Here is a 12998-nt window from a genome sequence, read left to right as displayed (position 1 = left end):
TTGATGTGACAGTGTAGATGCCACCATGTCTGTGGAAAGCTAAAAAGAGCATGTCATAAGAGTTAAAATGAACTAAGAGGCTAGAGTATTTTCAAGGAAAGGGTAGCATATGAACAATAGAGAAAGAATATAGATTAAAAATGATGTGGTTGGAAAATTCCAAATGAGGAAAAAATAAAATAACTGAAGTAAAATATACCTAAAAAGAAGTAATGGAAGGTAAAGTTGGAAAGGTAACATAACTTGAAAACAAAACTGAAAAGTTTGAACTTTGTCTTTTAAGTATCATGATTCTCTGACTCTTGCACATAGGTGTGTCTGTGTGAATAAGGAAGGGCTAGGAAAGTGTTAAAGATATAAAAAATATTTGTGACATAGCATTGTCACTCCCCAGTTCTATAATGTATGCTGCGCCTTAATACTTAAAGTATAGCTCATTGCATAATACTGTCTCCAGGGAAACATACAACACAAGAAAATATAGACACCCTGGAAAGCCATGTAGGTAATCAGACACTCCAGAGCTAAACTGTTCAGCTGTAATGGTCCCATCTGGCTCCCTTGTTCTCCTTTCAGCAGTCAGCTTTGCTGCTGACTGTTAGGGGACACAAGATCAAAAGCCTGGGCTATTGCCTTTGATTTTATCAGCTTGCTACAAGCACCTCAGATTGAAAGAAAGGCTAATACCTTTCTTAATTCTTTTGACAGCAAGTTGTACTTTTCTGCCCAATATGTAATTGTTCTTCTTTTGTGGATTTTGATGTAGGTATATGTGAGCCACTGAAAATTTTTAAGTAATAGAGTAATAGAGCAATTGTATATGTTTTATTGGTTCCAAGTTTGGAGGAATGAAGGTCCAAACTACAGTGGTCTTAAGGTGATCAGAGAAGAAACGAGAAATAAGAGACATTTTTAAAGAAGCATCAATACTTCTACTTGACTGCTTTCAGAGTAGATGAAGGAAAAGTAAAAGAATCAAATCAATCAACATTTATTAAGAGCCTACTATGCCAGACATTATGTTAAGCACTGAGGTTACAAAAATAAGCAAAGAGCAGTGCCTGTTCTCAAAGAACTTACAATATAATGAGACAGACAACATGCAAAAAAGATACACAAATAGGAAAGAAAAGAAAGCAAGCAATGGATTTAAGAGGAGTTAGAGAAGGCTTCCTGTACAACTTGGGGATTTTAGTTAGAATTTAAAGAAAGTCAGAGAGGTCATTAAGTGGAGCATTCCAGATGCTTTGAGCCAAGAAATGGAATAAATGCTTTGTTCATGGCACAGCTAGGAGCGAGTGTCATTGGAATGAAGAATACATGTTGGGGAGAAAGTTTAAAATGACAGGAAAGATAGGAGTAAGCTAGGTTGTGAAGGTTCTTGAATGCTAAGCGAAGTATTTTATATTTGCTCTTGAAGGCAATTGGAAATCACTGGAATTTATTGAGCAGGAAGTGGGGGAAGAATGACATGATCTGACCTGTGTTTTGAGAAAAATCACTCTAGTAGTTGAATGCAGAATACTTTGGAATTGGGCAGAAACTTGAGGCAAGCAGCCCACCATTGATTATTTAGTAATTAAGGTGTAAAGTGATGAGCGTCCCTGTACTATAATGGTGGCAATGTCAGAATAGAAGTGGATGTTTTGGGGAGATGTTCGAAAGATGCAATTGACAGGTCTTGACAACAGATTATGTATTGTGGGATAAGAGCTAGAAATCCATTTATGGTTGAAAGCTGGAAGAACTGGGAGAATGGTATTGTTTTTACAGTAAGAGGGAAGATGGTGAGGGAAGGAGTAGGGAGAATGATATTGAGATGTTTTAGACATATTGAATTTAAGATGTCTACTGGACATTGAGTTCAAGATGTCTGAAAGATAATTGAAAATGCAAAACTGGAGATTAGGAGAGAGATTGGGACAGGAAAGGTATTTTTGAAAATTATCAGTTTAGAGATAATAATGAAGTCCTTGGGAACTAAAGAGATCACCCAGTGAAGTAGTATAGAGACAGCAAAGAAGAGGATCCTGGGCAGAACCCCGAGGGATCTCTTCAGTTAGTGAGTGTGTTTGGAATGAGGATCTAGAAAAGCAAGCACAGATAGATAGAAGGAGAACTAGAGGAGAGGTGTCTTGAAAACCTAGAGAAAAGAGAGAATCAAGAAGAGACTGATCAGTAGTGTCAAAGGCTGCAGAGAAGTCAAGGAAAATAAGGATTGAGAAATAGCTGTTGGATGTGGCAATTAAAATCATTAGTAACTTTGGTGAGAGAGGTTTCAGTGGAAGGGATTAAGAAGAGAGTGAGAGGAGAGAAAGTATAGGTGCATATTGTAAATGACCTTTTTGAGGAGTTTAGCTACAAAGGGTAAAAGAGATATAGAATGATAGGAAGCAGAGATGGAACATGGATCAAGGAAAGGTTTTTTTAAGAATGGGGACACAAAACCATGTTTTTAGGCAATAGGAAGCCATTAGAAAGGTACAGAATACAAATAAGTGAAAGTGGGGATGACAGAGGAATCAGTGTGTTAAAGGAGGGAGTAGGGAAGGAGATCACTTAAACAAGTAGAGGAGTTAGCCTTGGTAAAGGATCTGACTGCTTATAATTGAAACAGTTGGAAGAAAAAGGGGCAGAAGACATCTGAATGATAGATGAGGAATAGCTGAGAAGAGGCAAATGGCCACTAGAATAATAGGTAGAATGGTATCATTAAGAGGACAATAAGTTTGGGAGATATTCTGGGCCAACCTTGATTCAGGCCAATATAGTGATCATGGCTCTAGACATTTTGGAACTATAAAATGTGATAAAAATGACTTTAAAAAAAGTTGGAAAATGGGGTCAGAATGGAGTTCCTTGTAAAAGTAGAAATTTTGCTAAAACTTAGCACTAATATTCAGTTGAACACTTAATTCCAAAGATTGGGCTTTTTGTTCCATAGGTAGCAAGGAAGCCAAATAGTTTTTCAGCTCTCTTAAAAGACAAACTGACCAGTTCTACTTACATAAAACAAGTTCTGCTATTCTTATCTGAGTTTGTTTTTGAACTTGTTGAATTTGAGAGGTCAATGAGTTAAGAAGTTAAATGTCGAGTATGGATGTAGAGGTAGAAAGCCAGAGAAATATATTCAAGATTACCTTCATAGAAGAAGATTGGAGAATGGGAGGAGTTAAAACATGTGAACACTGAAGAGGACAGAGTAGAGATGGAGGAACCTTAGGTTTGACTGAAACTCAGTTCAAGAAGACTCAGGATTATGGGTTGGGAAGAGGAAGAGAAATCAGCCAAGGTGAAAGAAATTCTTAATTTGTGTGTCATAGATCTGTTGGAAGGCTGGTGAAATTTATGGGCGCCTTCTCAGAATAATATTTTTAAATGTGTTAGTCAAGGGAACAAACTTCTTAAAAGGATTTTGTGTCGGGTACTATGCTCAGAACTTGAGGCAATATACTAAGCGTAGGATTTATAGTTTACAGAGAAGCTAATTACTGAAATATGTTACAGATTTTTTTAAAAAAAGTTCAGACTATTGTGAAAAATGCTAGAGTATTGCAGATTATAGTGGAAGGATATTTTATTTAGACTATAATAATTCAGTTGTACACAAACACGGTAATATTTACATTGTTCATAGACCATTGACTTAAAAAAAACAAGATGAATAAATATTTAGAAATAATGTTTACATTTCTATCCAACCTTGATGACTTAGGAGAGCTGTTTGTTAATTGTTAAACTGATTTGACCATGAAATATTTCTGAACTTGACATTTTTGACAGAACTCATAATTCCTATTCCATGGAGTTGTGATGTTATGAATTATCCTCTCACTTCTGAGAATAAAGAAAGGTTGAGGAAATTTTACCATGAGACTGAGAAAGTTAACTCTATTTTCACACAGAAAAATTTAGGCATGCAAATAATAGGGCATACAAAATAAATGTGTTAACATTTTTATTGTAATTTTAATGTTTTAGCGATTTCTTTTTTATATTACTTCTCATATTTTGTCACTTTCCACACTCTAATGAATCCTTTGTAACAACTAAAATTTCGCAAAACAAATCAGTATATTTTGCTCATATCTGAAAACATATCCCTTATTTCTCACTTCTAGGGTACTACTACCTCTAAGAGCTGGATATGCTTTTTGAAGTTAATGTTTGGTTATTACATTGAATAGAGTTCTGAAATAAGTGTTTTTTTTTTTTTTTTTTTTTTTTTTAAACATCATTGTGGTGATTGTATTATTCTCTGGTTCTGTTTACCACAACCTAGAACTATTCATGCAAGTTTTCCCACAAATCATAGACAATATTGTCAACATTGAAATTCTTACAGAACTTTCATTTATATCATGCAGAACACTAATGTCTTGGGCAACTTAGTTTGGGAAACCTTAATCTAGAAATTTATAAATTAAAATTCTTTTCATTTTGAGATCAAGGTAGAGAAATCTTTTTAAAAATCCTTACATTAGTTTCATTTAACTCTCTTTTTTGTTTTTCAAAATTTTGTCTTATCACCTATTTTACCATTCTAAATTAAAACCAACAAATCCATGGGTTTGGGTATCTGTGTAAGATACAGGTCTTACACTATAATAGGGCATCTTCTTTACACCTCACTTTGAGAATGTACTCTGGAAGAGCAGACACTAGACAGATTGCCAGAAATAACTTCCTAATTTCCTGCCAAGGTGGTTTTAATGGGAAGAAAAAGGTAGTGGTTTTGATATAATTGTTAGTGAGGGCCAGATCCTTATAGTAAAACATATGGTGAATGGTTTTTCTCTCATTCAGAAAAGAAGTTTTTCTGTTTAGAATGGATGATAGTGGTGGAGGAAAGAAAAAGTTTATAACTTCAAGTGCATTAGACACTGTGGGTTTTATATATTTAAGTATTGGAAATGGACAATGAGCCCAACCTAACTTTGAATAGAAGATTGAAGGGGATCAAACTTGGGAAAATTCATTGGCTTTTTGACTATGTCAAGAGTCCATATTTTTAAGCAATAATAGCTCTCAGTAATGATATTCAGCTATGAGACTTGCCTAATAATGACTTTATAAGAATCAAAATTACATGTGACCCAAAGGTCAGAGGTAAGTTGCACGATGAGATATAAGCAGGCTTCAGTGTATTAACAGTAAAGAAATGCCTACAATAGTATAAAAGATATTAAGAATGTATGTGGGTAGAAAAGGAGACATTCTTGTAGTATGCCAACAGTGAAGGCTAAGAGACAGCTTTTGTACTACTATAGTTTTCACAACATACTAAATGAACTGCATTTTGTCTTTTATATCCATCACTTAGCACACTGCCTTGCCATAATTAGATAAAATTGAATCTTAGTAGTTTGAGTAGAATTTCTGTGGAGTTTTTTCAGAAAGATGGCCAAGAATAGTACAGGTATGAAAAGGGGTGGAGGAATTACAACATTAGAGTCTTTCCTCCTTCAGATTAAACTATTGAAATATAGTATTTGTGATTCACAGGCTGGTTATCCATTTCTTTGTTGTTTTGGGACAGTTAAGTTGCATGGTGGATACACTGCTAGGCCTGGTGTCAGGAAGATTCTTCTTTCTGAATTCAAATTTGGTCTCAGACATTAGCAATGTGACGCTGGGCAAGTCATGTACCCCTGTTTGCCTCAGTTTCTTATTTGTAAAATGAGCTGAAGAAGGAAATAGCAAACTACTTCATTATCTTTGCCAAGAAAACCCCAAATGGGGTTGGTAAGAGTTGATCATGACTTAAAATAACTGAACAGCAGCAACAATAACAAAAGCAGGCTGTTAAGCATATATATATCAATATTAGCATTGATTTTTTGAGAGAGCAGAGACTATATGCTCTTTACATTGTGGATACTTTATACAAACACTTCAGATTAAATTGATCATTTTTCTAAACTGACTTCATATCACTACAGATGTCTCATGTTTTAAGCATATTCATTTAGTCATTTTTGGATTTACACGTTTTCTAAAGTAGGGAACAAATTTGTTGTATATACAGGCATCCCTTGTTTTAAGCATATTCAGTAAGTAAGAGACAGAACAGTGAGAGATGGAAAAAAGAGAAAATGTTATGTGAGAAATAGAAATGAAATCATTGTGGACAAAGAGCAGATGTTAGAGTCACATTAAGGATGAAGTCTTTTTAGAGGGGATAAGAGAAAACTTTGCAGAGAAATGTGTCTATTAAACAAATTTCCTTCTCTCTAGTTGTAATTTGCTTTCTTCCTCCTAGAATTTAATTTATATTTTCATGTAAAATATATTCTATCTGCTTTTTCTTTTCTTTGAATGTACTCTCTTTGAGGGTTGGGAAGGCTTACGTTTTTGTTTTTGTATTCCGTTACACAGATCATGGGGTGTAGCAGTCCCTTGATTAATGCTTATTAAGTTGAATTGAAATTGTAAAGGATACAAATAGAGAGTGGCTGGAGCTTGGAGGTGGGATAGTCCTTTCCCCTTTTGGCAACTTCCCTTTTGTGCTTAAGTTTAAAAAAAAAATGAGATAGTAATTAATCTATTAGAATCACCTTCTCTTATGTAGATTTAGAAAATTAATACTACCTTTTATTGGAATTTATACTCCCACAGGATACAAAATTACCTTGCCTTCATTTCTTACCAATAGTATGGTTGAACTGTTTGTTCAATCCCTAACTATCTGATTTTTGTACCTATTAGTCTAAAGAAATTGTTTATTTAGTAATTGCTTTTGAATTCAGTAGTATATGACATTGTAGGCCACTTCTCTTGTTTGGTTCTGTTTCTTCTAAATTTAATTCTCTTACCATTTATATCACATTACCTGTGTTTCTTATATTATTTTACAGTTCCATCCTTACTTTGTATTTTTTTTCTCATGTACTTAAGTGCTTGAAAAAATTGTATTGTTCTTTCCTCTAAACATATATTTAACTCTACACATTAAAACATAAACAGAGCACTATTTGGAAAGGAAAGTCATTACTAAGTAGGGAGGATTCATGAAAAGACTTCTTGGATTTATTAAAGGGGGTAATTTAGTTAGGACTGTTCAGTTCAGATATTTTTCATTCATGTCTAACTTTTTGTGACTCCATTTAGGGTTTTCCTGGCCAAGATACTGTAGTAATTTCCATTTCCTTCTCTAGCTCATTTTACAAGATGAGAAAAATGAGGCAAACAGTTAAGTGACATATTGAGGATCACATAACTAATAAGTATCTGAAGACTGGATTAGAATTCTGGAAAAACAGTCTTTCCTGATTCCAGGCTGTATGTTCTCTAGGCACCACCTGGACTTTAAAAAGATAATAATTTAACAAGTCAGGTGGTTTAACATTTTAGAATAAGGAAAAGCATGACTTCTGTGGTATGGACGTAATTTTTGCTTTATGCCATCTCATTTACTTTGTACAGAAGATTCACTGAACATGTCAGATGCTGTCTTTATATTTTCCTGATATAGATACGACATGTAGACTGTCCAGTGGTCATCCCTTACTCTAGTTAAGTGATGTATTCATCTTTTTCTTTTCTTTTCTTGGCTATGCTATTGGTAAATTAGATAGGTATCTATCTAATTTATTGATAATCTAGGAATAAAGAAGACTTAAATTGGAACCTTACTTGAGATACTTACTGGCTATGTGGTCCTGGATAAGTTACTTAGCCTCTTTCAGCCTCTGTTTTCCATCTGTAACCTCACAGGGATTTTAGGAGAATCAAATGAGGTAAAATATGTAAAGAACTTTTTGAACTTTAAAATACTATATAAATGTTACCTTTTGTTGTTCTTTGACATCTCTTCACTTCTGTATGATGTCATGTGCTTTAGTCTATTAAAGAGATAATTGCATATATTTATTGCTTTTTGAGTGATCTTTACCTTCATTTCTTTGTACACTGTAATATATCATGATTCGCACCCACTTATATTTTCACTGGAATATTGATGTTCAAAAAAATTAAACTTTGTTTCAGAGAGAAATGTAGGGGTAATTAAAAATGTGCAATATGGAAACCTAATTCATTCTTTTCCTCCTAATTCTGAATTACTCATTATACATTTGAACTGTCCAAGATAACATGTTTTGATGGATGAGTTGTATATGTTGTTCATCCAGCTATTATAATCTGGACAACAAATAGATTTTTCTGCTTTTTTTTTTTTTTTCTTTTGTGGGTAGTTAGATCAACTTCATTTTGAGTGATTGTGGATCTCCCTTAGGATGGTCTGGGGTATGTTGTATAGTCAGCACAATTATCATTTGACAACAGTTAACATTTAGAGATTAATAATAATTAATAATAGACTATAAGTCCCATTAGTGAAGAGGAATTTTATGTATCACCCAACGTCCAAGTCCTCTGCACACAGGAAGTCAATAAATAGGTGTTGAATTGAATAATATTTTAAAGTCTGGATTATTATGTTTCTATTGCTTTGTTTTCCAGATTTTGGATATGTGTCATGCCATTTTCTATTTTTGATTTTGAAAAAGATCTTAACATAATGAAAAATGAAATTTCATTAGCCTGCTGACTAGGGAAAATAGTCTTTTTTTTTGCTTCAGCAAATATTTAGTCCATTCTTTGTAGTAATCTTATTTTCATTGATAAGCATATCATTTTAATTAAAATCTTGTTTAGTGGTAGAAGGGGCTAAGTTATAAATTAAATCAAACACCTAGGATCATGCACCTAAAAAATTAATTGTATAAAATAAACATATATACTTAGGCAACAATTCCTAATCAAATATGGGCATACTTCAAAACAGAACATTTGTAAAAGAATTATATGGATATAGAAATGTTAAATAATTTACAGTTATATCACTAAAGCTCCATTGGGATAAGAATTTATACATCTTGGATTCCCATCTGTTCCCAAAATCACCCTGTTGCTTCTTTAAGTACATTACTACTTTTGGCAAGCTGCTTTTTTGATTCACCTGTCATGTAAATTATTTAATTGGGCAAAAGCATTCCTTTTCTTCCTGTTCTGCTTGTTGTTGGAAATACATTTTTTTTAAAAGTTGAGTATGTGCCACATAGTTAAATGTGTAATTTTATTTTAGTGTTCTAGTTGTATACATGCCAACTTCTTTTTGATTGAATATTTATGAGCTTGGTGTTCTGCATATTTATAGTAATGTACTTCAATTAGTTTTTTGGAAGGCATGTTGGACAAAAGATTTAAAAATTTATGGAAAAAGAAAACTTTAGTAAATGCTTAAGTGGTAAGATGTTAACATGAATAGGTACTTTTTTATTTTAAGCTTATCAAACTAAATATGGATAGAAGTTCAGGAAAACAATAATGAACACGTGAGACACTCAAATTTTAATTTTTTCCTGTTTACTGAGCATCACAGTATCTTCCTTATATAATCACACATCCTTATTGGTTCTATAAATTCCCTCAGGAGTGAATTATTTTTAATAGAACAATAAATGTCTAAAATATGTAGCCTCCCTCCCAGATATATATATATATATATGCACACACACATACATATATTAGTATGTGTAAATATATATAATATGTAGATTAATAAACAGAAACTAGAGATGCTTGTTTTGATAATTTAAAAATTTTATATATGAAGTAAATATTTTAACAGTACAAATTCATCTCAGTTCTGATTAGTGACAAATGTGAAAAATGAAACAATCAATAAGATGTAAACTTTGTTTTAATTTTTTATATTGGATACAATTGAAACTCAGCAGCAGCAAAACACTTTGAAAGCTGAAATTCATGTTTAAATTGTGCAGTAATATAATTTGGCATAAGAAACAGTAGGATGTAGCAGAAGTGAGAAGGGTGCAGGTCAGGAAGACCTGGATTTGTGACATAGAGAGTAAGCCACTTTAAGATGGCAGTGTGCCAGATAACTATAAGATAGTAAGTTGTAGAGCATGTGCCATTCTGCCTTTGTAGGAATATCTTTGTTGGGAATTCCTATATCAATGAAATCATAGGTCCAGTTGAAAAAATAATAATTATTTGTCCATCATAAAAATGATGAAAACTTTTAAAAATTCATACTTATTTTTAGTCATATTCTTGAGTTACCGTATTGTTAATTAAAATGAGCTACTAATCCAATTTTACAAATAGTTTTAGAATTTATGAACTTAGGTGTTTTACATATACATAAATTAGTAGAGCCCGTTTCCTGAGCAACTTGGGTGTGTTACAGACATATTTTCTATTTTCTCAGCTTCCTGCAAGTCTTTGCCATCACTATATTCCTCATTTTGGATTCAGAGCTATATTTTCTATTAAGTGGGAGAAGAGAAAAGAGTCCTTTCCTGTTTCTTAAAGCATGTGGCTCTTGTTAGCTCAACAATGACATCAATAGGAAGAAGTCATCTGTTGTTGTCTAAGTCAGGCTATATGTATGTGAATTTAATCTGGTGACACTGGTTGATTCACTCAATGCAAAGAACCTGTTAAAGTAAACTAAAATATTAGGAGCCTAAGCAAAAAAATAAATTAGATCAATTAATTTAATTAGATAAATAGGACCTTTAATTATGAAAATGTTGAGGTATAATAATACTCTTAGATAAAAAAATAGCTTTCTTGTTCTCTCTCTTTTTAATATATATTTAGAATTGTTTTGTAATCGTTCTTCCTTTAAAACCAGAGTGTAAACAGTTCAGGAAACATGTTTTGTATGTTTATTACATTGATTATCAAGGTGCTTGATGATTAATCAAGTCTCAGTAAATAGTAAATACTCTTTCCCATCTTCCATTCCTTAGAGCAACTATTTGGTCTAATTATATAATAAAATGTTATGAAAATATATGCAAAGAATCTGTTAAAGTGAAAAAATATTAGTAGCCTAAGTGAAAAAGAAATTGAATCAAATACATTAATTTAATTAGATAAACAGGACTTTTGATTATGAAAATTTTGAGATATAGTGGAATTGCTCTGTGGTTGTTATATCTTTTTTTTTTTTATTTTTTATTTTTTTATTTAATAGCCTTTTATTTACAGGATATATACATGGGTAACTTTACAGCATTAACAATTGCCAAGCCTCTTGTTCCAATTTTTCACCTCTTACCTCCCCACCCCCTCCCCTAGATGGCAGGATGACCAGTAGATGTTAAATATATTAAAATATAAATTAGATACACAATAAGTATACATGACCAAAACGTTATTTTGCTGTACAAAAAGAATCAGACTCTGAAATATTGTACAATTAGCTTGTGAAGGAAATAAAAAATGCAGGTGGGCAGAAATATAGGGATTGGGAATTCAATGTAATGGTTTTTAGTCATCTCCCAGAGTTCTTTTTCTGGGCATAGCTAGTTCAGTTCATTACTGCTCCATTAGAAATGATTTGGTTGATCTCCTTGCTGAGGATGGCCTGGTCCATCAGAACTGGTCATCATATAGTATTGTTGTTGAAGTATATAATGATCTCCTGGTCCTGCTCATTTCACTCAGCATCAGTTCGTGTAAGTCTCTCCAGGCTTTTCTGAAATTATCCTGTTGGTCATTTCTTACAGAACAGTAATATTCCATAATATTCATATACCACAATTTATTCCGCCATTCTCCAACTGATGGACATCCACTCAGTTTCCAGTTTCTAGCCACTACAAAAAGGGCTGCCACAAACATTCGTGCACATACAGGTCCCTTTCCCTTCTTTATAATCTCTTTGGGATATAATCCCAGTGGTAGGTTGTTATATCTTTAAAACTAGAGTGTAAACTCCTTCAGGTCAGGAAGCATGCCTTATATTTTTGTGTTCATTTCCTTGATTTTCAGAGTGCTTGATAAAAATTGAGCCTCATTTAATGCTACTCTTTCCCAGCTCCCATTTCTTAGAGCAAATTTATAGTTTAATTTTATAATGGTATCTATTATGAAAAAATACATACGTATATATACACATTTAATTTTTCTAAAATTTAGCTATCTAAATTTTAATCTTCCAGCTATAAAGTCAATTGATTGTAATTGGTTGTAATTGATTTTACTGATTTGTATGGAGAACAAAGAAAAGATCATGTAAAATTTGATATAGTAGGATATCTTCATTATTTTAAAAGTTTTTAAAATTTCTTTAAAATTTTTTTTTAAACTTTAGTGACAGACTGGATTTTGGACAGAGATCCTCAGGAAGAAATACTAAAAGCATTTAAATTATTTGATGATGATGATTCAGGCAAAATAAGCTTGAGAAACTTGCGACGGGTTGCACGAGAGTTGGGTGAAAACATGAGTGATGAAGAACTTCGAGCCATGATAGAAGAATTTGATAAAGATGGTGATGGAGAAAGTAAGTTTGGAGCAAAATCTGTTGTCAGATTTTATCTCAGTGATATTGCTGATAATTTCATATGTGGCTTTTTGTCCAATTGTTCTTACTTAGTTGTTATGTTTGTTACTAAGAGCTAATTCTTTGTAAAAGTATGAATTTAACTAAATTTGTCTTAGTTCTCCCAAAGCCTTCCTTTTCTGTAGCTTTCCTTCCTGTAATCTTTCTCTTTTCTGAGGATTTTAGGGCATTCTTATTAAGGCTTTCTCTTCTCTAGAGAATCTGATATATCATACCTTGGTGGATTTTATTATTTTCCTTCTCTGAGGAATATTTCAAATTTTATTTTACTTGAGCAAGGAATTTTACGCATTAAGCAGTAAATGAGGCATTGTGGCATAGTGGGGTTTAGAGTGTTAGTCTTAATAACGTAAGAAAGAAAGTGGGAAGCCTTTCTGGGCAAAGAAACCAACCTTTAGTAAAAAAAACAAAAAACAAAGGTGGAATCTACAGATCTTCCGTTATGTCTGAGACTTCAAGATACAAATTTCACAGTTATTTATAGGTCTCTTGATTCATGTATAGTGAAAAAGGATTTGCTATTGTGCAGATCAGTGCCTTTTTACTCAAACAGGCTCTTGTGAAAAATAACAAATTTTAATATAAATATGTATTTAATATAAATAAAATATTT

General features: G+C 32.7%; 1 protein-coding gene across 1 annotated transcript in view; it reads left to right on the top strand.

Moving 5' to 3' along the window:
• The window catches only part of CETN3 (centrin 3), a 40707-nt gene that overhangs the window by 15472 nt on the left and 12237 nt on the right, over window positions 1-12998 (top strand). Inside the window, exon 4 of the mRNA XM_031967422.1 lies at window positions 12134-12325. Coding sequence (XP_031823282.1) covers window positions 12134-12325 — 192 coding nt within the window. The remainder of the gene's footprint in view (window positions 1-12133; window positions 12326-12998) is intronic.

Source organism: Sarcophilus harrisii, chromosome 1, assembly GCF_902635505.1.
Source record: "Sarcophilus harrisii chromosome 1, mSarHar1.11, whole genome shotgun sequence".
NCBI classification, from domain to species: Eukaryota; Metazoa; Chordata; class Mammalia; order Dasyuromorphia; family Dasyuridae; genus Sarcophilus; species Sarcophilus harrisii.
The sequence above is the reverse complement of the archived record's forward strand: the minus strand, read 5'-3'. Positions and strand labels throughout refer to the sequence as shown.